Raw genomic sequence first — 23,159 nt, 5'->3', positions numbered from 1 at the left:
AGACTGGAATCAAACCCAGATTCCTGGTGCTGTGAGGCAGCAGTGCTAAACACTGAGCCACTGTGCTGCACCAAATGGTGAGAATCTGTAGAATTCACTCCCTCAGAGTATGGTGGATGCTGTGACACTGAATAAATTTCAGGAGATGGATAGATTTTGAATTCAAAATGGGTTGGAGAGAGGGTAGGAGAGTGGCGTTAAAACAAAGGTGAGATCAGCCATGATCTTATCAAATGACAAAACAGACTCAAGGCTGAATGGCCTCCTTCTACTAATCTAGTGAACCTTCTCTGAACTGATTAGATTACTTACAGTGGGGAAACAGGGCCTTCGGCCCAACAAATCCACACTGATCCTCCAAAGACCATCCCACCCAGACCCATTCCCTGACATTTACCCCTTCACCTAACACTACGAGCAATTTAGCATGGCCAATTCACCTGGCCCGCACATCCTTGGACTGTGGGAGGAAACCAGAGCACCCAGAGGAAACCCACGCAGACACGGGGAGAACGTGCAAACGCCACACAGGCAGTTGCCCGAGCTGGGAATTGAACCCGGGTCTCTGGCGCTGTGAGGCAGCAGTGCTAACCACTGTGCCACCGTGCCATCCACAACTGCTTCTAATGTCATTGCATCCTTCCTCAAGGAATGATTTGGAGATGCCAGTGTTGGACTGGGGTGTACAAAGTTAAAAATCACACAACACCAGGTTATAGTCCAACAGGTTTAATTGGAAGCACTAGCTTTCGGAGCGATGCTCCTTCATCAGGTGGTTGTGATGAATGAGCAACGCTCCAAAAGCTAGTGCTTCCAATTAAACCTGTTGGATTATAATCCGATGTTGTGTGATTTTTAACTTCCTCAAGGAAGGGATCTATTACTGAATGAGCCTGCTCCACCATTCACAGTACATTATGGATTGCCCTTCCCTAGTTGCCCCTTGAGAAAGTGGGGGTGGGGGGTGGGGGGTGGGAGTGAGCTGCCTTCTTCAACTGCTGCAGTCCATGTGCACAATGGCTTTCGGGAGGGAATTCCAGGATCCTGATCCAACGACTTCTGACTGAAGGAACAGCGATATATTTCCAAGTCAGGATGGTGAGGAGCTTGGAATGTGTGGGTGGTGGTGTTCCCATGTATCTGCTGACCATGCCCTTTGAGATTTGATGAAAACATTTGGAAATGATGACTTGGCGTACAAGATAAATCCAATATTCCTGTGCCAGAACACATGCTTTTTCAAATTCTGGGTTTATGAGTTAACATCCACTTTTTAACCAAGTTAGTCAGCCTCAAGATTTCACTGTCGATTTACCAGCAGCGTGTAATTTGTTGCAAAGGCTGAAGCAGGTAATCCAGGCCGTAATATAAAGATGGTCAGGAGTCTAGGTTTGATTTGAATGCCAATGACAACAAACTTGACAGGTTTTTAAAATGCTTTGATTGTTGTTTAAAGTTTTTCTTTGAACACTTAATTTGTTCAATGAATCTTGTCCCAGTGTCTCACTTAGCCATTTTTATTTACACATTTCAACATGATACGAATCGAACCTAAACTGGCCGTTCCCTTACCCTTGACCTCAACAAATAAGACAACCCCATACTGAGAGGGGCTTTTCTAAAGTTTGAATGGTCAACCTAGACATCAACAGCTCAGATAAATAAACATGGAAACTAGGAGCAGGAGTATGCCATTTAACCCTTCCAACCTGCTCCACCATTCAATATCATCAAGATTGATCATCCAACTCAGTACCCTGTTCCCACTTTCTCCCTGATACCCTTTGATCCCTTTGGCCCTAAGAACTATATATAGAAAACTTCTGGAAAACATTCAATGTTTTGACCCGAACCACTTGCTGTGGCAGAGAATTCCACAGGCTCACCACTCTCTGGGTGAAACATTTCTCAGTCTTAAATGGCCCACCCTGTATTGTTAAACTGTAATCCCTGGGTTTGGACCTCCCCCGACATTGGTAATATTTTTCCTGTGTTTATACTGTCTAATTCCACGAGGATTTGATACGTTTTTACGGGTGGCACGGCAGCTCAGTGTTAATGCTGCTGCCTCACAGCACCAGGGACCTGGGTTTGAATCCAGCCATTAGGTGACTATCTGTGTCCCCATACTAAATTGCCCCATTGTGCCCAGGGATGTGAACACCAGGTGGATTAGCCAACTGTGTGGTTACAGGGATGAGGTGGGTCTGGGTGGGATCTTGTTTGGAAGGTCAGTACAGACCCGATGGGTTGAATGGCTTGTATCTGCACTGTAGGGATTTGATCAGATCCTGTCTCATTTTTCTAACCTGTGGTCCTAATTGATCCGTCTCTCTCCTGTTGTATGTTAGCTCTGCTATCCCAGGAATCCATCTAGTAAACCTACCTTGAATTCCTCTGTTTCCAAATCATCATTCCTCAGATAATGAGTCCAAAACTGCACACAGTGTTTCAGGTACAGGTAATGGTTGAAGGGTTGAATATCACAACAAAACAATTTGAGGCGAATTGGAAAAGAGCCAGCGATGATATGAAGGAAGACGTCTTTATGAAATAAGTGGTTAAACTTTGGAATGTGCAGCCTGGTAGACAAGGAGAAATAACTTCACCAGCAGCCTTTAAAAGGAAGTCAATTAAATATTCTGTGGGGCAAGGTTCACAGCAATATGGGGAATGAGAAGGTGATTAACTAGATTGGGCTTGAAAGAGCCAGCTCAGACTCAGTGGGCCGAATGGCCTCCTGTTATACTATTCTGCAATTTGATGACACAATGGAACCAAAGTACAGAATTGAAAAGACAGACACTTGTCAGAAAGCAGCAAATGCTGGGGATCACAATGGGTCAGACATGGAGGGAGAGCTCGCTAACATTTCAATGACTCATCGTCAGCAGTGATGTGAAATGGGAAGCCATTTGTCAGAGTTTTATCAGATGGTGACTGCCATTGAAATCTGAGTTTCCATCATTTGGCTACATGACACAGTGAGATTTTAAAGTTTGAAATGTTTTAAAGCACTTAGAGTTTCAGCTTGTAAAAAAAAATCTTCCAGTTTTGTAGACTATGCAACTCTCTGGTCTGCAAGCACAGCAAATAAATACAGCCTGACCGACAAATTAAACAATCCAGCAGGTGCTTTCTCGTTCAAAAGCTATGAGATCTTTTCCAAGGTGGATTAACATCTGCTACAGAAACTGACCACAGTCACACACAAGTTCAACAGATGCAGTTGGTCAGCCAATTCCACAAGTACCCACTCCCTCCACCGCAGACGCTTAGTAGCAGCAATGTGTACCATCTACAGGATACACTGCAGAAATTCACTCAGGCTCCTTAAAGAGCACCTTCCAAACAGATGGTCACTTCCACATAGCAGGACAAGGGCAGCATATACATGGGAACACCACCCCCTGCAAGGTCCCCTCCATCCTGGTTTGGAAATATATCGCCGTTCCTTCAGTGTCACTGGGTCAGAATCCTGGAATCCCCTCCCTAAGGGCGTTGTGCGTCTACCCACAGCACATGGACTGCAGCGGGTCAAGAAAGCAGCTCACCGTGCCCCCCCCCCCCACCTTGTCAATGGGCAACTAGGGATGGGCCCAGCCAGTAACACCCATATCGTAGGGATGGAGAAGGATGTTGCCAGGCTTGAAGGGCTTGATCTCTAGGGAGAGAGTGGATAGGCTAGAGCTAATTTCCCTGAAGCATCAGAGGCTGAGAGGTGACCTTTAGAGGTTTATAAAATCATGAGCAGCATGGATAGGGTAAATAGACAAGGTCTTTTTCCCAGGGTAGGGGAGTCCAGAACTAGAGGGCATAAGTTTAAGGTGAGAGAAGAAAGATATAAAAGGGACCGAAGGGGCAACTTTTTCACACAAAGGGTGGTACGTGTATGGAATGAACTGCCAGAGGATGTGGTGGAGGCTGGTACAATTGCAACATTTAAAAGGCATTTGGATGGGTATATGAATAGGAAGGGTTTGGAGGGATATGGGCCAAATGCTGGCAAATGGGACTGGATTAATTTAAGATATCTGGTCGGATTGGACGAGTTGGATTGAAGGGTCTGTATCCTTGCTGTATGACTCTATGTAAACAGTTTAGTGGGATATTGAGCTGTACCAGTTGTCTGAATCTCCCTAGCCCCCCTCAGTGTAACTTGTTGACAAGGTGAACTGAAAACAGTGCAGGGGGTAACGAGGCACCAGTGAAATAACAACTCGATCACCTTGTCCGATTGGATGCTGAACGTGTATCACCCGCTCCTTCAGTGTCACTAAGTACAAACCCTGAAGCTGTGTCATGAGACAGCACTGTGACTGCTCCTTTGCCCAACTGATCTTGTATTCACTAGAGTTTAGAAAGATGTGAGAGGATCAGATTGAAACGTATAAAATTCTCACAGGCCTGGACAGACTCATGTAGAGAGGAGGTTCCCCTGTTTGGGGAGTCTGGAACCAGGGCTCACTGTCTCAGGATACATGGTACACCATTTAGGACTGAGCTAAGGAAAACATTGTTAACTCAAACCCATAAGACCACACAAAGCAGGGGCAGGAGTAGGCGCTCGAACCTGCTCCACCATTCAATAAGAACGGAGCTGCTCTGACATTCCTCACGTCCACTTCCCTGCCCTTTCTCCATAATCCCTGATTACCCGACTGACCAGGAAACTGACCAGGAATCTCTCTCTCTCAGCCTTAAATACACACAAAGACCTTGCCCCCACAACTCTCTGCGGTAAGGAGATCCAAAAACTCCCAAACCTCTGAGAGAAGAAATTCCTCTTCATCTCCTGGTGCCCTGTTATTCTGAGATTAAAGATAATGAACCACTGGAATTCTTTCCTGCAGACGGCTGTGGAGACCAAGTCACTGAATATGTTCAAGAAAGAGATTGAAACATTTTCAGATTTTAAAGGCAGCCAGCACTATTGGGAGAACAGGGCACTGAGTTGCATGATCAGCCATAATCATAATGAATGTGCAAAGCAGCAACAAGGGGCCGAATGGCCTAAGGTGTTCCCATTTTTGATGTTTAGTAGATTGTGGCAGTTCAAGAAGAACTGCAATATTCAAGATCGACTGGAGACATTGAGTAAATGACAGTATTGATTTAAAACCTATGAAAACAATAAGAGTCCACAATAGATATCAGTTCCATGATGTAAATACTGTTCATTCAAACATAATTCAATTTTCCAAGAATATTACTGCAAACACATTGTGATGTAGTTATTACACTTTGAATTGATTCTACATTTAATAGAAATAAATTATATTTTTCCAATGAATAAATATTGACAATGCATGAAGTTTGTTGACAATTTCATTTGTGTTGTTTTTGTAAGTTATCATGGTCTTCAATTTGATACAGTGTGAGGTGGTAAGTTCTCTGTCTACAGGAAAGGACGACAGAGGGGGTGAAGAAGAGGGAAGTTATTTCAGTCAAATACTGAGGTGACAGCTACACTCCTGTGTTCAGGCTCAGCAACTACCAGTCAGGAGCGAGGAGAGAAACTTCCACAGTGTTTGAAGGATTTAGGACACGCTGTTGGAGATGGAGACAAGGACAGCAGTCACCCAGCTCCATCCTTAGTCCATCCCAGGATCTCATTGCAGAGGGAGACCACTTGGTCCCTGCAGCTGGGAGACCCACCATGCAGCTCCAGGGCCCCAGGAGACCCTATCACCTCTGACCCCAAGTACTGGAGTTAATGGGTAATCTATTCAAGATTTCGTAGAATAGACCAGAGAGAGTCTGTTTGTGTTTGCTGTTGGTGACAATCTTACTCTTGTTCTTTACACCTCCTCTGGACCCTGGAACCACCTTGCAGTTCTTCATTTGGCCTGTTCATCTCCTGTCTCTTTGCAACATTATCCCTTTTGCGTTTAATTTTTCAGGTATTCCATCCTATCGCACCCCAAATCCTAATCTTAATCCTAACCCTAAGATTAATGATTTGGAGGAGCCGGTGTTGGACTGGGGTGTACAAAGTTAAAAACTACACAACACCAGGTTATAGTCCAACAGGTTTATTTGGAAGCTCTAGCTTCCGGAGCAACAACCACCTGATGAAGGAGCAGCGCTCCGATAGCTAGTGCTTCCAAATAAACCTGTTGGACTATAACCTGGTGTTGTATGGTTTTTAACTTCCTAACCCTAAGCCCAGCCCTAACCCTTACATTCCATCTGGTCTTTCCTCACCTTCCTCTATTCCTGGCTCCCTTACTTGTTCAGAAGCCTTTCTCTCTCCAGTTCCTGTGACAGCTCGTTCACTGTTATGTTAACTCTCCCACAAAGAGTTTGGAGGTCAGAGGGTTTGGAGGTCAGTTGCAAATTTCAGAACCAAGATTGGCAAAACCTTTATTGGGTAAGGATCTTAAGGACTATGGAAACAAGGGGGTGAGGGGACTGTGCTAGCTGGACTTAAGACACAGATCATTATCTAAATGATTGGAGGGAAGTGGTTTGATGGGTTGAATGGCCTCTTCTGATACCATTTCCCCTGGCTCAGCACCTTGAGTGTTTCTGGGCTGATGGGCATCCTGTTGTGTTCCATCTTCAGGATTCTGTAGACAGAGCCTTGGCTGTCTTCTCTTCAGTCCACGAGGAGCAAGGGGTCAGGTGACACATGGCAACTGGAAATCAACCCGTAGGCCTCAAAAAGTCCGTCTCACCCAACAGAAACCCAAAAGTGGACTTTCTGGCAGAATGGGCAGATAGTGTTTGGGAACCGGTTTCAACCTGGACCGAGTCTCCGTCTGTGACCAACAGGACCAGGAAAGGACCTGGGTGAGGGTTGTTCTGGGCAGTCAGCCTGCTGTTTGAAGATGGTGTGCAGACTGTAATTAGTCTCATCGTTATTGAAATAGTACCTTCTTAAATATCACTGCATTGACTAAGGAGCTCAAGGCCACAAATCCAACAAGTAATGCTCAGTACATTGCTTTGTTCTTCCAGAGCTATGAAAGTACATCATGTTGACACAAACAGACAAAGGTCTCTTGCAAGTTATTTCTTGGTGTTGAAGAAGTTTCACCAAAGCACAATGCCGTTCGTCAATAAAAGCACCAAGGATTATTTTGTCACTGGTCATGGGAATCAGTCACAGAGAAGGTCAAACCCTCGCCTCCTCACAGCATTTGTTGTACATCGACTTCGATTTCTGACACCTGGAAACAAGTACAACCACTGTCACAATGCAGAAGGGAAAACAGTAACCAGCAATGGAGGCTTGCTAGTGGCAGCCCTGAAATTCAACCTCTCTGTCATGCTCCCTCCCCCATCCCCACTCTCCTGCCCCCTCCCCCAGCCCAACTCTCCTGCCCCCTCCCCCATCCCCACTCTCCTGCCCCCTCCCCCAGCCCAACTCTCCTGCCCTCTCCCCCATCCCCACTGTCCTGCTCCTCCCCCATCCCCACTCTCTTGCCCTCTCCCCCATGCCCCACTGTCATGCCCTCTCCCCCATCCCCACTCTCCTGCTCCCTCCCCCATCCCCACTCTCCTGCTCCCTCCCCCATCCCCACTCGCCTGCTCCCTCCCCCATCCCCACTGTCCTGCCCTCTCCCCCATCCCCACTCTCCTACTCCCTCCCCCATCCCCACTGACCTGCTCCCATCCCCATCCCTACTCTCCTGCCCTCTTCCCCGTCCCCACTGTCCTATTCCCTCCCCCATCCCCACTCTCCTGCTCCCTCCCCCGTCCCCACTGTCCTATTCCCTCCCCCATCCCCACTCTCCTGCTCCTTCCCCCATCCCCACTGTCTTACTCCCACCCCCATCCCCACTCTCCTGCCCTCTCCCCCATCCAGGCCAGACCTGGAGCAGCACAATGACATGGAAGGGTTGTAGACCCCCTGTACTCTCACAAGTTGGACACAAGACATCCTACAGCCACTCGGCCGAAGAAGAGGAGGGGAGTGGTCCTCCTTGTCTGTTGGTCAACTCTCAGCCTCCAGACAATAATGACTGGATTATAATGGGCTCTTGCGGTGTGTAAATTGGCTGCCTTAGTTAATCCAACACACCTGTGACTACACTTCCTGAGGTATATTAATGGCTTTGAAAAGTTTCAGGACCTCCTGAGAGAGAGAAAGCACTATATAAATGCAAGTTTCTTTCTGAGCTTACCTGCTTCGACAGCAGTAGTAAAGAAGGACAGTGAGACCACTGAAGACCAAGCCAATCCCAATGGCGATCGAGATGTATAAGTATCGTTCCGATTCCAGGCTAGTGTGAGTCGTTAGCGTGAGGTGCTCACACCTCTGTCCCATGTAGCCTGGTTTACAACTGGAAGATGGAACAGAAGAGATTCTGTAAAAATACCTTTCATCATTTTGAACAGTTTGATTAAATCTCCACCTGCAATATTCTGGACTGAGAACAATGCAGTCAGAGGGAATATCAGGAAGCCAGAAATTCAGGCAATCTATCAGCTCCACACCCAGTTTCACTCAGATCCTCACTGATTTGCAGGTTGCACCTATTCACCCGTCTTAGTTCTGAAATCGCTAACACGCCCTTCTCGTCTCAGTCAACACGTCTATTAATTAATTAATTAATTAATTAATTACTCTCAGCAGATGCTGCCAGACCTGCCGAGTTTCTCCAGCAATTTCTCTCTGTGTTTCCATCTAGTTTTGTGTCTTCAACAAATTTGGAAATAGTACAATTATTTGCTAAGTCTGCTGGAAATCTGAAACAGAAATTGCTGGAGAAAGCAGCAGGTCTGGCAGTTTCTGTGCAGAGAAAGCAGAGTTAATGTTTCAATTTCCCCGACTCCCACTTGAGAAATTTTCATTTTTGATTCCATCACAGGATGGCGTGTTGCTGGCTGGGCCATCCCTGATTGGCCAGGAGTCAGTGAAGTCACTGTAGGTCTGGAGAGACAACTAGACCAGACTGGGTAAAGACAGCAGTTTCCATCCCTGGGTCTGTATTAGAGTCATACAGCACCTAAACAGACCCTTCAGCCCACGCTGAACATAATCCCAAACTAAACTGGTCCCACCTGCCCTGCTCCTGGCCCATGTCTCTCCAAACATTTCATATTCATGTATATTTAACTAAATGTATTTTAAACATTGTAATTTTACCCCCATCCACCACTTCCTCAGGAAGTTCATTCCATATGCCAGAGATTTACAGCTCAGCAAAAATACCCTTCAGCCCATCACATCTGCACCAGCCAATACCAAACACCAGACTGTTCTAATCCCATTTCCCAGCACACATCTAAACACCTCATCCCTGTTGTGAGGGTTTCTGCGTCTACCTTACTCTCAAGAGTTTTGAAGAGGGAGAAGTGATCTCATTAAATCTCAAAAGAATTCTTTCAGTCTGGACAGGCTGCCTATCAATGGGACGATCCCCCTGGCTGGTGAGTCTAAAACCAGGGAAAATAATCTCAGGAGAATGAGTAGGCCATTTAAGACTGGGATGAGGAGGAATACCTTCATTCAGCTGGCTGGAAATCTTTGGAATTCTCCAGCCCAGAGTGCTGTGGAAGCTCAATCATTAGGTCAGGAATCTGTAGGTTTAAGGAATATGGCGACTGCAGGAAAGTGGTGTTGAGGTGGATGATCAGCATTGATCTGATTGATTGCCAGTGCAAACCCGATGGGCTGAATGGGCATATTCCCATCTTTTCACCAGCCCTATAAAATTCCAAGCTTTTGTGATTTTCCAAATCCGGCCCCTTGCATACCCTCAATTTTATTTGTTCCTTCAATGACTCACCGTAAATTCTCCAAACCTTTAAACACAACCTTTTTTATTGACCTTTCAAACATCTCTCTAATATCTCCTGATGGGGTTTGACATCAAGTTTCCGATCATTACCAGTGCTGTGAAGATGTTTCGTTATATCTCAGGCACTATATAAATGCATGTTGATGGTATGTGAGGGAGCTTTACCGGGAGATTTAGCCACAAGGTGAGGTTGGAGTCTCTGGGACTGGGACCATGGAGTGAAGGAGGTTGACAGGGAGATGTGAAAAAGGTGCACAAGGTTATGACAAGTTTAAACCTGCCCCACAGATGATTGCATGAGGATTAGGGACACAGATTTAAAGATTCAGGGAAGAGATATAAGTGAGGACGAATTTATTGCAGGTGACAATAGTAATGATCCGGAATGTTCTGTCTATGAGGGTGCTGGAACACAGACAGTCACAAATTCTGAAAGGGATCTGAATGGATGCTTAAGGAAATGACAGGGGTATTGAAAGGGTGAAGGGGACAGTGGGCAGTGGGAGGGGATAGGACTGACTGCATTGCTCTGTTGAGCACTGCCAAGCATGTGATGGGCTGAATAGCCTCCCCACTGTGCAGTTACTCTTCTTCTGACTTCATACATTGATGTTGTAGTTGAGGTATACAACTTGGGTTTGCTATGGTGATACAAAAATATGGACGAGGAGGCCACTCGGCCCTTCGAGCCTGCCCCACCATTCAATATGATCCTCTCTGATCTGATTTGAACCTCAACTCTACATTCCTGTATATCCCCTTGGTCATTAGAAATCTATCCATCTCAGCCTTAAAAATATTTACAGATTCTGCACCCACTGCCTGTTGCGGAAGGGAATTCCAAACACTCACAACCCTCTGAGAAATAAAATCCCTTATCACTATTTTATATGACCCCCATTTTTAACTCTGACCCCTCAACTCTCCCACAAGTGGAACCGTCCTTTCCACATCCACCTGGTCAGGGTCCCTCAGGATCTGAAATGTTTCAATAAAGTCACCTATGTCTCTTCTAAACTCCAGAGAATACAGGTCTCAGCCTGTCCAGCCTTTCCTCATCAGGCAATCCCCACGTTCCAGGGATTAGTCTGGGAAACCTGCTCTGAGCTGTGTCCAACACGTGAACATCCGTCTGTAAGTACGGGAGCAGTACAGTGCACAGAGCTCCAGATCCAGTCTCACCAATACCCTGTTTAATTAATGAGCTGCTATTGTACTCCATCCACTAAACAACTTTTACCATGTTTATGACTCATGGCCTTCCACTCTTACTGAAGACATTTCACATCTGGAGGGAAGGGATCAGGATATTTGTGTGACACCAAAACATTCCTCATTGTTTGGGTACAGTCAGGACAGAACAATGTCTGTGGGTTCCCACCGCAGTCACACATGAATCCGGCTGACCAGACAGTGTCAGGATGATGTAATTACCTGTTGACCTTATGACAGAGGGAGGCCATTCATCCCTTTGTGTCTGTACCAGGTCTTTAAAAGAGCAATCCAATTAATCCCATTGTCCTTTCTCCTCCTCAAGTAAAAAGTGAGGTCTGCAGATGCTGGAGATCAGAGCTGAAAATGTGTTGCTGGTTAAAGCGCAGCAGGTCAGGCAGCATCCAAGGAACAGGAAATTCGACGTTTCAGGCCACATGAAGGGCTTATGCCCGAAACGTCGAATTTCCTGTTCCTTGGATGCTGCCTGACCTGCTGCGCTTTAACCAGCAACACATTTTCAGCCCTTTCTCCTCCTCAATAAACTTTACAGCTTTTTTTCCCCTTTCCATGAATTTATTTGATTTTCCTTTTGAAAATTCGTGTTGAATCTGCTTTCACTGCCCTTGTGTTCCTGACCATAACAACTGAAAGCAAAATCTCCTCAACTCTTACTCCGGTTCTTTGGATAACCATCATTAATCTGTGTCTTCTATCTACTGACCCTCCTTTCAGTGGAATCATTTTTGCTATCGTTACTCTATCAACACCCTTCATAATTCTGAACAACTTCATGAAATCTCCCTGAAACTTCTCTTCTCTAAGGCAAACAATCTCAGCTTCCCCAATTTCTCCACATCATTAAAGTTCTGCACCTCTAGCTTAGTGAATCTGCTCTGCACCAACTTCAAAGTCTGGAAATCCTTGCTAAACTGCGTAGATCCCAGAACTAGACACAAATCCTGAATGCGTTGACACAAAATAATCGGCGTGGTTCCCTGAGGAACATATTCAGGTCGAACAGCTCCATCTGAATCCTTCTTTTCAAATCCCCACAGTGTGGAATCAGGCCATTCAGCCCAACATTTCCTTGACAGTACTTGTGCCCAGTGTAAACTGCACTCATCCCATTTATTTCACCCTATCAGCATATCCTTCCACTCTTCATGGATCAATCCAGCTTTCACTGACCACTCCCTGTGGGAGGGGAGTGTGTTCCACTACCTCATCACTCTGTAGTGAACAGGTTTCTCCTGTATTCCCCACTGGGTTTATCTACCACTCTCTCATATTAATGGCCCCTTGTTTCGGTCTGCCCCACAGCTTTAAAGGTTTTTCTCTCCGTCTTTCCTGTTAAAACCTTTCATAATATTTGTGACCTCTATCAGACCATATCTCAGCCTTGCCTTGGCAGGTTTCGTTGCAGGTTATCTGGAAGATTGTGACAATTGGAATGCTGTCTTATCCCACCCCCACTGTTTGGGTGATTATACTTGGACAACGTGAAATAACTCAACTAAAATAAAACACCTATTCTAAGGAATGATGTGGAGATGGCGGTGTTGGACTGGGGTGTACAAAGTTAAAAAGCACACACCACCAGGTTATAGTCCAACAGGTTTATTCGGTAGCACTAGCTTTCGGAGCGCTGCTTTTTCAACACCACCTGATGAAGGAGCAGCGCTCCAAAAGCTAGTGCTTCTAAATAAACCAGTTGGATTAAAACCTGGTGTTTAGATTAGAGTGGTGCTGGAAAAGCACAGCAGGCCAGGCAGCATCCAAGGAGCAGAAAAATCAACATTTCGGGCAAAAGCCCATCATCAGGATTACAGCTGCTCCTGTTCCTCTATTCCTGATGAAGGGCTTTTGCCCGAAACATCGATTTACCTGCTCCTCAGATGCTGCCTGACCTGCTGTGCTTTTCCAGCACCACTCTAATCTAGACTCTGGTTTCCAGCATCTGCAGTCCTTGTTTTTACCTATATTCTGGTGTTTGTGGTTTTTAAGGAAGGCAATGGACAGGTGACTTTGAAACTAATTCACACTTGGGAAATATAGTGCATCCAGTGAATCATGTGTATATGCTTTTAGTCTTCATCGACTTTGACAAGACCATAATCAGGTGGAATATATAGTCTAGATCCTGTCTGCAGCGTTATCAGCATCGCTAAATCTGCATGTCCTATTTGATCATTTACATAATCACCATTTCAATCACCACTTCTGGAATCTCAGAATAAGGATGCACCCATTTCAGACCGAGATGAAGAGGAATTTCTTCTCTTGAGAGTTGTGAGTCTTTGGAACTCCTGGCCACAGGGAGGTGTGGGGGCAGAGTCCTCCTGTATATTTAAGGCTGATAGGGAGAGATTCTTGATTAGTCAGGGAATCAGGGGGAATGGGAAAAGGGAAGGAAAGTGGACGTGAGGAATGTCAGATCAGCCCCGATCCTGCTGATTGGTAGAACAGGCTCGAAGGGCCGAAAGAAGAAGATGAGGCCTGCAGATGCTGGAGATCAGAGTCGAGAGTGTGGTGCTGGAAAAACACAGCAGATCAGGCAGCATCCAAAGAGCAGGAGAGTCAGCCTTAGCCTTTCAACAGGAATGGGGGTGGAGCAAGGGGGCTGAGAGGTAAATGAGAGGGGGTTGGAGCTGAGGGGAAGGTAGCTGGGAATGTGATAGGCAGATGAAGGTAGGGGGTGAAGGTGATAGGTCAGAGAGGAGGGTGGGGCAGACAGATGGGAAGGAAGATGGACAGGTAGGACAGTTCAGGAGGGTGGTGCCAAATTGGAAGGTTGGATCTGGCATAAGGTTGGAGTTGGGGAAATGAGGAAACTGGTGAAATTGACATTGATGCCGTGTGGTTGGAGGGTTCTAAGGAGGAAGATGAGGTGTTCTTCCTCCAGACGTCAGGTGGTAAGGGTTTGGTGGTGGAGGAGGCCCAGGACTTGCATGTCCTTGGGAGGGAGAGTTAAAATGTTCAGCCACAGCGAGGGGGGGGTATGGTTAGTGCGGGTGTCCCAGAGATGTTCTTTGAAATGTTTGACAAGTTGCAAGTCCTGGGCCTCCTCACCACCAAACTCTAGCCACCTGATGCCTGGAGAACACCTCATCTTCCTTCTTGGGAACGACCAACCACACGGCATCAATGTCAATTTCACCAGTTTCCTCATTTCTCCTCCCCCCAACTTATGCCAGGTCCAACTTTGCAACTCAGCACCACCCTCCTGAACTGTCCTAGCTGTCCATCTTCCTTCCCACCTGTCTGCCCCACCCTCCTCTCTGACCTATCAACTTCACCCCTCACCTTCATCTACCTATCACATTCCCAGCTACCCACCCCCCCAGCCCCATACCCTTTCATTTATCTCTCAGCCCCCTTGGGCTGCCCTTCATTCCCGATGAAGAGCTTATGCTCGAAACGTTGACTCTCCTGCTCCTCAGATGCTGCCTGACCTGCTGTGCTTTTACAACACCATCCTTTCCAACTCAACAGCTGAACAGTCCAATCCTGTTTCTATTTCTCATGGTCTTATCATCTAAGAGTTATACCGGACGCAAGGTGTTAACTCTGCTTTCTGTCCACGGACACAGCCAGACCACCTGAGTTTCTCCAGTGCTCTCTTTGTTTGTTTCAGTGTTTGAAAATGCCTCTGCTAATGCTGCCTGGACAGATTCCTGCAGGTGGAATCAAAAGCTCTCAATTTTCTCCATTGTGCCTCAACAAAGGTCCCCCTCGCCCTCCCCTCACACCCTCCCCCCCTCATCCCCATTTTCCCCCCACCATCCCTGGGGTAATCAGGTCCTTTGTCTGTTTCCTTGCTTGCCCCCCCTCAACTCTCATTAAAACAGTCCTTTCTCCCCTCCCTTCCTCCCTGTCAAAACAAAACCTCAAATAGTCTATTTTCTTAAAAGTTTCATAATCTAGTAATGTTCACACAATTCCACACCCAGCCCATTTTGCTCCCTATATTGTCCACGAAGTTAATGTTTAATTCTTGGACAATCCTTAGCGAAACCGATTAACCTTCTCTTCCAACAAGATATGTCAAATCTGAGTTTTAAATATGATTAAAAAAATAAACTAAGAGTCTTGTTGACTTACACACAGATGCGATAATTGGTGATTTGATCCTGATCTTCATGGTATTTACAGTCACCATTCATACAATAGCTCTGACCACCTTCATAACACTGCTGCCTCACTCTCAATGTCTTCGGTGTCTCGGGATTACCTACTCAATGGAGAAATGTGAGGTCAGCAAAATTCAACAACAACTGGCATTTACATAGCATCTCAAACATGGCAGAAGGTCCTAAGGAATTTTAAATGAGTATTGCTGAGCAAGTTATAAATCAGAATGAAGAGAAGTAGCCAAAGATTGATGAAAGAAGTAGGTTTTAGGGTGTATCTCACAGGAGATAAGAGAGGCAGAGGTGGGGGGGCAGGAGGGGCTCAGTGCCCAAAGTCAATGGGAGGACCACCAATGGTGGGATGATGCAACTCAGGGACACTCCTGAATCCAGAATTTAAGGAAATGCAGTGACAGAGGGATGAGGATAGCAGGTTGGAGGGGGTGACAGATAGGGAGAGGTATAGGGTCTGGAGGAGGTACAGAGATAGGGAGGGTTTACAGGCTTGAGGCGGTTACAGGGATAGAAAGGCGTGTAGGGGCTGGAGGGGGTTTTGGAGATAGAGAGGGATGTTGGGGCTGAAGGAGGTTACAAAGATAGGAAGGGGGTGTTCAGGCTGGAGGAGGTGACAGATATAAGGAGGAGGTGTTCGGGCTGGAGGGGGTGTCAGAGATAGAGAGGGGGTGTTTGGGCTGGAGAAGGTGACAGAGATTGGGAAGGGGCGTTCGGGCTGGAGGAGGGATGTAGGGGCTGGAGGAGGTGACAGAGATAGGAAGAGGTGAGACCACGGGGAATTTGAACACAAGGGTGAGAATGTTGTAATCCATGTACTGTTGCCTCAGGTCAGTGAGGGTCGTGAGCAGAGGAGATGGGGGAATAGCAGATGCTGGAAACCCAAACAGGGATGTGAAATATTTTGCAGAGGGTACATTTTCGCACAGAGAACTGTTTTCAGAGAAGCTGTTGGAGTTTACCTTGGTGAGGAAGAAATGTCTTCGTTCATAATTCCCTATATTGTTAATATAGAATAAAAGATCACAGAAGGAGACCATTTGGTCCATTCTCAAGGTACTGGCTCTTTCAAAGAACTATCCTCTTAGTGATAGTCATAGAGTCATAGAGATGTACAGCACAGAAACAGATCTCTCAGTCCAATTTGTCCATGCCAACCAGATATCCTAAATTAATCTAGTCCCATTTGCCAGCACTTGGCCCATATCCCTCCAAACCCTTCCTATTCATAAACCCATCCAGGTGCCTTATAAATGTTGTAATTGTACCAGCCTCCACCACTTCCTCTGGCAGCTCATTCCATACACGTACCACCCTCTGTGTGAAAAAGTTGCCCCTTAGGTTCCTTTTATATTTTTCCCCTCTCACCCTAAACCTGTGCCCTCTAGTTCTGAACTCCCCCACCCCAGGGAAAAGACCTTGTCTGTTTACCCTATACATGATTTTATAAACCTCTATAAAGTTACCCCTCAGCCTCCAACGCTCCAGGGAAAACAGCCCCAGCTATTCAGCCTCTCCCTATAGCTCAAATCCTCCAACCCCAGCAACATCCTTGTAAATCTTTTCTGAACCCTTTCAAATTTCACAACATCTTTCCGATAGGAAGGAGACCAGAATTGCACTCAATATTCCAAAAGTGACCTACCCAATGTCCTGTACAGCCGCAACATGACCCTCCCAACTCCTGTACTCAATACTCTGACCAATAAAGGAAAGCATACCAAACACCTTCTTCACCCTTCTTTCTTTGTCCAGAGTCTGGGATTGTTTTCCTTTTTGGATAATTATCTCAATTACTTTAGAAAGTTCCCACTGAATCTATTTCCAATGCCCTTACCTGGACCTGAGCAGGACAGATTAAAAAAAGCAAGAAGAAAAATAAATACTCATTCTTGTTCATAAATTCGGGACTGACACTTCCAGTGCGACACTAAAGGACAGCTGCTCTGTTGAAAATGAAACCAAGGTCTCCTTTACCATCTCAGGGAGATGGAAAGATCCCAAAGCACTGTTTCAAAGCTCTCCCTTAGTGCCATGTCCAATATTCAATCTTCATCAATGAAGACAGATTTCCTCATCATTATCACATTGCCCTTTGTGGGATCCTGCTGTGCTCAAAAGGGCAGTTGCAATTTTCTGCGTGACTGAACAGCCAGGCTGTCCTGGGAGAAAGGGAAGACTGCAGACACTGGAGAGTCAGCGTCGAAGAATGTGGTGCTGGAAAAGCACAGCAGGTTAAGCAGCATCGGGGGAGCAGGCGAGTCGACATTTCGAGCAGAAGCCCTTCATCAGCCAGGCTGTCCTATTGGCTTTGCTCGGGGACATCCTGAGTCTGTGATCAGCACTTTAGAATCGCCAGCATCTTCTCTGTTCTTTTAGCAGATTCTTGAGCTCAGGACAATCTCTCAGTGGCAAACCAGGGACTCTGTGCCAACAAGCATTATCCTTTACCTTCACACTGTACTCCAGCAAACCCGTTTTTAATTCAGTCATGGGGTATTGCTGAAGAAAGCAGCATTTGTTGACCATCCTTAATTACCCTTGAGAAGACAATCAATGAACTGCTTTCTTCATCGATTGGAGTCTGTGTGGTGTTGAAGGAGCCACAGTGAGTTGCTGCATTTTGGAGATGGGACACATCCCCGTACTGCTCTTTAAGAAACATTGTGTGGTAAGGTTAAATATATTTCGTATGCTCAAATTTCTCTGCTGCTACATCATGTCTTATCACACAAGCAGCACAGCCATTCAGCCTTCAATACTACCCCACCAATAGGTAACCTCTCCTCTACATCCCTACATATTCCCCAATAATCACTACACCAGTGCATCATGAGAATGGTCAGGAGGTACTGAAGCCTGGGCTGTACAATGAAGACAACCCTGTCAAACAGTAAAAGGTTATAATCATCAAGGATATGAAATTCATGGCTAAATTTATTTTAACATTGAACGACCGGCTCCTTGATCTCAGATTCAGACAGTTGACACCTTTCAGATTCCTGAAGAAGGGCTAATGCCCGAAATGTCGATTCTCCTGCTCCTCGGATGCTGCCTGACCTGCCGTGCTTTTCCAGCACCACACTCTCGACTCTAATCTCCAGCATCTGCAGTCCTCACTTTCTCCTACCTTTCAAATTCACTCTTTTACAGGGGGCTGAGGAAGCTAACACAATGAGGATGTTTAGAGTAGAGATTGATAGATTTCTGATTACCCAATTATGTATGGAGTTCTGGGGATGGGGTGGATAAAAGGCATTTGAAGCTATAATTGATTTGGATGGTGGTATAGGCTTGACAGACTGAATGGTCTACGCCAATATTTCTTTTCTATTCCTCATCCCTCTCTATCTCTCTCTAACCTCTCACGACCTTATCCCCTGAGATCTTGATGCACCTTTGATGAACATTCACAATTTCCATTGCCTCACCATTGACTGCCTGACTTCCAGCTGCCTGGGAGCTAAGATCAAGAAGTGGGCGGCACGGTGGCACAGTGGTTAGCACTGCTGTCTCACAGCGCCAGAGACCTGGGTTCAATTCCCGCCTCAGGCGACTGACTGTGTGGAGTTTGCACATTCTCCCCGTGTCTGCGTGGATTTCCTCCGGGTGCTCCGGTTTCCTCCCACAGTCCAAAAATGTGCAGGTTAGGTGAATTGGCCATGCTAAATTGCCCGTAGTGTTCAGTGCAAGGGTCGGTGTGGACTTGTTGGGCCGAAGGGCCTGTTTCCACACTGTAAGTAATCTAATTCCCTGCCTAAACATCTCTGAATTTCCATGTTCTCCATTTAATATACTCCTTAAACCTGACCTTGACATGAATAGAAGGGATACGTTTAGAGGGACAAGGGCCTAAGGCAGGCAGGTGGGACTACTTTAGTTTGGGATTAGGGTTGGCATGGACTGGTAGGACCGAAGGGTCTGTTTCTGTGCTCAGTGGCTCTCTGGCTTTATGACCAAGTATGTAATCCCCTGTCTCCTTATACCATTCGGTGTTGTACTGGATTACTGCTGGGTACCTTCAGCTACTCTCTGGGCAGGTTTGAAAAGCAAGTTGTTGCTGTTATTGTGGGAACTGCTCATCATCAAGGAATGCAATTAACATCCAACGTTTCTATAAATATCTTAGTCAGCCAATGGTGCTTTCCCACATCACATTATCAGCACATAGACTCCAGGATTCTGCTCAGACTAATGTTAGTGTGCAAAAGATCATATCAGTGACCTGTTACAGTGATGTTGTGCTCACCAATAACTTAACAGTTCAAGGTGGAAGTGGATGCAGACTCCGAAACGTTTCCTAACAATTCTAATGGACAACTCTGATCTCTAATGAGTGCTTTGTTCATATAGAACTTGCCAAGCAGGCCATTTGGCCCCTCTGGCTGATACTATTTAATGCACATGAGTCTACTCCCACATGACCTCATTCCACCCAATCACCATGACCTTTCTCCCTCATGTGTTCATCCAGCTTTGCCTGAAATGCATTGCTATTCTTCACTTTGAAGAGTTCCAGACTCTCAGTGCTCTCTGGATAAAGACAAGCCACGAAAGTCACCGTGGGAGACAGTGGTGCTGTGGTAATGTCACTAGATCTACTAATCCACAGGTTGGTTCTGTGGCCAAGAGTCCAAATCCCAGGATGGTAGCGAGTGGAGTTTACAATTTATTAATGTGACAATAAATTAAATCATAGAACCCCTGCAGTGTGGAAGCAGGCCATTCAGCCCATCAGGTCCACACCGACCTTCTGAAGACCATCCCATCCATACCCACACCCCTTCTCTATCCCTGGAGCCCTGCATTCCCCCTGGCCAATCCACCTAACCTACACACCTCTGGACAGTGGGAGCAAACCGGAACACTCAGAGGAAACCCACACAGACACAGGGAAAATGTGCAAACTCCACACAGACAGCCCTTACCTGGTCTGGCCTACAGACCCACAGCAATGTGGCTGTCTCTTAACCTGCTCTCGGGAATAGCTGAGCAAGGCACCCAGATCAGGAACAGTTAGGGATGGTCGATCAATGTCAGTCTTATCAATGACACCTACATCTCTGAAGGTGGGGCGATCACTTTACTGCAAACTGTCACTCTGATCATTTTACCCATTGACCAAAAGTATTGTCCTGTGAGTCCAGCACCTCTTCTGCTGGTCTTTACAAGTCCTGAGCTGACATGGCAAAGCTATCCACACTAACGCTACACAGGCTGGTCCTGTGACACCTTGTGTGATCAAAAAGTTGGATGGAACTGTTCATACTTTTGCAAAAGGAAAAGAAAGGTTTGCATTAATTTCACACTTCCATTCAGCCCATCGATTCTCTCCCACTCTTTATGGTTGATCTGTGACCTAACTGCATATACCTGCCTTTCATCCATATCCCCAATACACATGTTCAACAAAACTTTATCTAGCTCAGATTTAAAATTAACAACTGGTTCAGCATCCACTGCTGTTTTTGGAAGTGAGTTCCCCTGTGTGTAGCAGTGCTTTCTAACATCTCCCCTGAGTGGCATGGTCCTAATCCCCAACCAGTGGGAATGGTTTATTTTTATCCATCCTGTCTTTTCTCAATCTTACAACAATTGCAAAGCACTAGGAATTACCGCTGTCAGTCTGTGCACAGCAAGATCCCACGACATGATCATGACCAGATACTCCGTTTTTGTAAAAATCAGTGCTCAGCAAGCCTGACAGCGACCTTGAGCATTAACTCTGTTTTTCTCTTGGCAGACACTGTCAGACTTGCCCAGTATTTTCATCCTTTTCTGCAGTACTCAGTGATGTTAGCTCAGGACTTCAGAGAGAGCTCTCCCACTCACCCCTGAAATGGTGCGATGACACCTTCCACATTTACCTGGGAGGGTAACTGGAGTTTCAGTCACATCACACCTGAAAGACTCTCACACTGGGAGTGTCACAATGGATTTCATATTGAAGTGGCTGAGGTGGGATTTGAATCTATGACCTGCTGAGGCTTGGAGCGAGTTGCGGAATTTTTCTTTCTCCCTGTGGGTGGCAGGGGTCTGGGATTCACTGCCTGGGAGAGTAGTTGAGGCGGGAATCCTCACAACCTTTAACAAGTATTTGGATGAGCACAAGGCTATGGGCCATGTGCTGGAAAGAGTAGTGTAGTTTGCCAGCACAGACTCAATGGGCTGAAGGGTCTCTTCTGAACTGTCTGATTTTATAGTGTGGTTTCAAACTCTGCACGGGCTGTGGGAATTTACAGAGGCCACACCTCCCTCCTTATCTCACTGCACTCCTGCAGACTGGTGTCTCTCAGGCACCTCTGTACAGTGGAGAGAAAGCTTCCTCTACTCCTGTGTGGGCTTAGCCCCTCACATCGCAGTCTAACTCAGTCACTCAGTGTGGCACCAACACACTGTCTTCCTCATACCATAGAAATAAAATTACTGTCAATGTGAGTGTCAGCAATAGCTGGATCTGGTGATTAAGTCTGTGGATGGTGCTGGGACTAATTCACAATTAATGAAAGGTGATTCTGTATTTAAAACTAGAATGTCTGTATCCTCACTATAACCAGTGAGGATATACCTCCATAACTCAGCTTATCAAAGAACTACAATTGTATCTGTAGAATGGAAAAGTTATTAATTTTTAAATGATTGAAGACAAGACTCTTGCCACCAAAGCAAAGCCAGTGTATTCAGGCTGGAAGGTGATTGGAGCTTACCTCTGTGCTCTCCTCTCATAGGCTCCAGCGTAGCTGATGTATTTTCAGACACACCAGGGGTGTGGAGGGATTCAGTGAAGGGCATTTCAGTCAATTCACTTGGTACAATAGCCACAGCAAAAATTACTGGGAACAGAATGAAAAATGAATAGAATCAAAATGGAATGAGCGACAGACTATGCTGGGTTGTTTGTAGGTGGTACATGAATGGTCGACTCCAATCCTCTTTGGGACATTCTCCACCCTCTGAACTCTGCTGCTAATATCCTTCGTCACAATCAGCCCCACCTGCACACTGTGCTCACTGCTCACCGAAACACTGTCTCTCCCACTCTGACAAAACACTGCTCTTAAAATTCTCAGCCTTGTGTTCTACCCTCTCCATATCTCCGTACTCTCCCTCAGAACTGCTGCCAAAACTATAAAATATGCAAACAATTCAGGAAAAGGTTCTTCACCCAGAGAGTGGTGAGAGTTTGAACTTTACTGCTCTAGGGAGTGGTTGAGCTGATTATGACAAATACCTTTATGGAGACGTGTGAGGGGAAGGAATAAACGTTGAGAGGGTGACATAAAGTCAAGCTGGAAGAGGCAGATCTGGAGTGTAAACACAGCCTGGCTGAGTTGGGCTGAATGGCCTGTTTCCACCTGTACAGTTGACATAATTCTGAAATACTGACTAAATAGTTTCTCAAATTCTGATCTCTCACACTGGTTTTCACCTCCTTTGCCCAACCACTGGCAGTAGCTGCTTGACCCCCCCGAAAGTACAGCACTGACCCTCTGACAGTGCGACACTCCCTCAGCACTGACCCTCTGACAGTGCGGCACTCCCTCAGCGCTGACCCTCCAATAGTCCAGCGCTCCCTCAGCATTGACCCTCTGACAGTGCGGCACTCCCTCAGCACTGACCCTCTGACAGTGTGGCACTCCCTCAGCACTGACCCTCCAACAGTGCAGCACTCCCTCGGCACTGACCCTCCAACAGTGTGGCACTCCCTCAGCACTGACGCTCCAACAGTGCAGTGCTCACTTAGCATTGACCCTCTGATGGTGCAGCACTTCCTCAGCAGTGACCCTCCGACAGTGGGATACTCTCTCATCACTGACCCTCCGACAGTGTGGCACTCCCTCAGCACTGACCTTCCGACAGTGCGGAACTCCCTCAGCACTGACCCTCTAACAGTGTAGCACTCCCTCAGCACTGACCCTCCGACAGTGCGGCACTCCCTCAGCACTGACCCTCTGACAGTGCGTCACTCCCTCAGCACTGACCCGCTGACAGTGCGGCACTCCCTCAGCACTGACCCTCCAACAGTGTGGCACTCCCTCAGCACTGACCA

The 23,159-nt window shown here is 46.4% G+C and overlaps 1 protein-coding gene across 1 annotated transcript in view; it reads right to left on the bottom strand.

Annotated features, from left to right (window-relative positions):
- Positions 1–5,222: 5,222 nt before the first annotated feature.
- LOC132833322 (epigen-like) overlaps positions 5,223–23,159 on the bottom strand; it is a 20,041-nt gene continuing 2,104 nt past the window's right edge. The window contains exons 2-5 of the mRNA XM_060851492.1: positions 21,817–21,942; positions 15,069–15,198; positions 8,133–8,291; positions 5,223–7,175 (exon numbers count right to left, since the gene is read on the bottom strand). Of these exons, the coding sequence (XP_060707475.1) occupies positions 7,121–7,175; positions 8,133–8,291; positions 15,069–15,198; positions 21,817–21,942 (470 nt within the window). The 3' untranslated portion in view covers positions 5,223–7,120. The remainder of the gene's footprint in view (positions 7,176–8,132; positions 8,292–15,068; positions 15,199–21,816; positions 21,943–23,159) is intronic.

The sequence above is a fragment of the Hemiscyllium ocellatum genome, chromosome 36 (genome assembly GCF_020745735.1).
Source record: "Hemiscyllium ocellatum isolate sHemOce1 chromosome 36, sHemOce1.pat.X.cur, whole genome shotgun sequence".
Taxonomy (NCBI): domain Eukaryota; kingdom Metazoa; phylum Chordata; class Chondrichthyes; order Orectolobiformes; family Hemiscylliidae; genus Hemiscyllium; species Hemiscyllium ocellatum.
The sequence above is the reverse complement of the archived record's forward strand: the minus strand, read 5'-3'. Positions and strand labels throughout refer to the sequence as shown.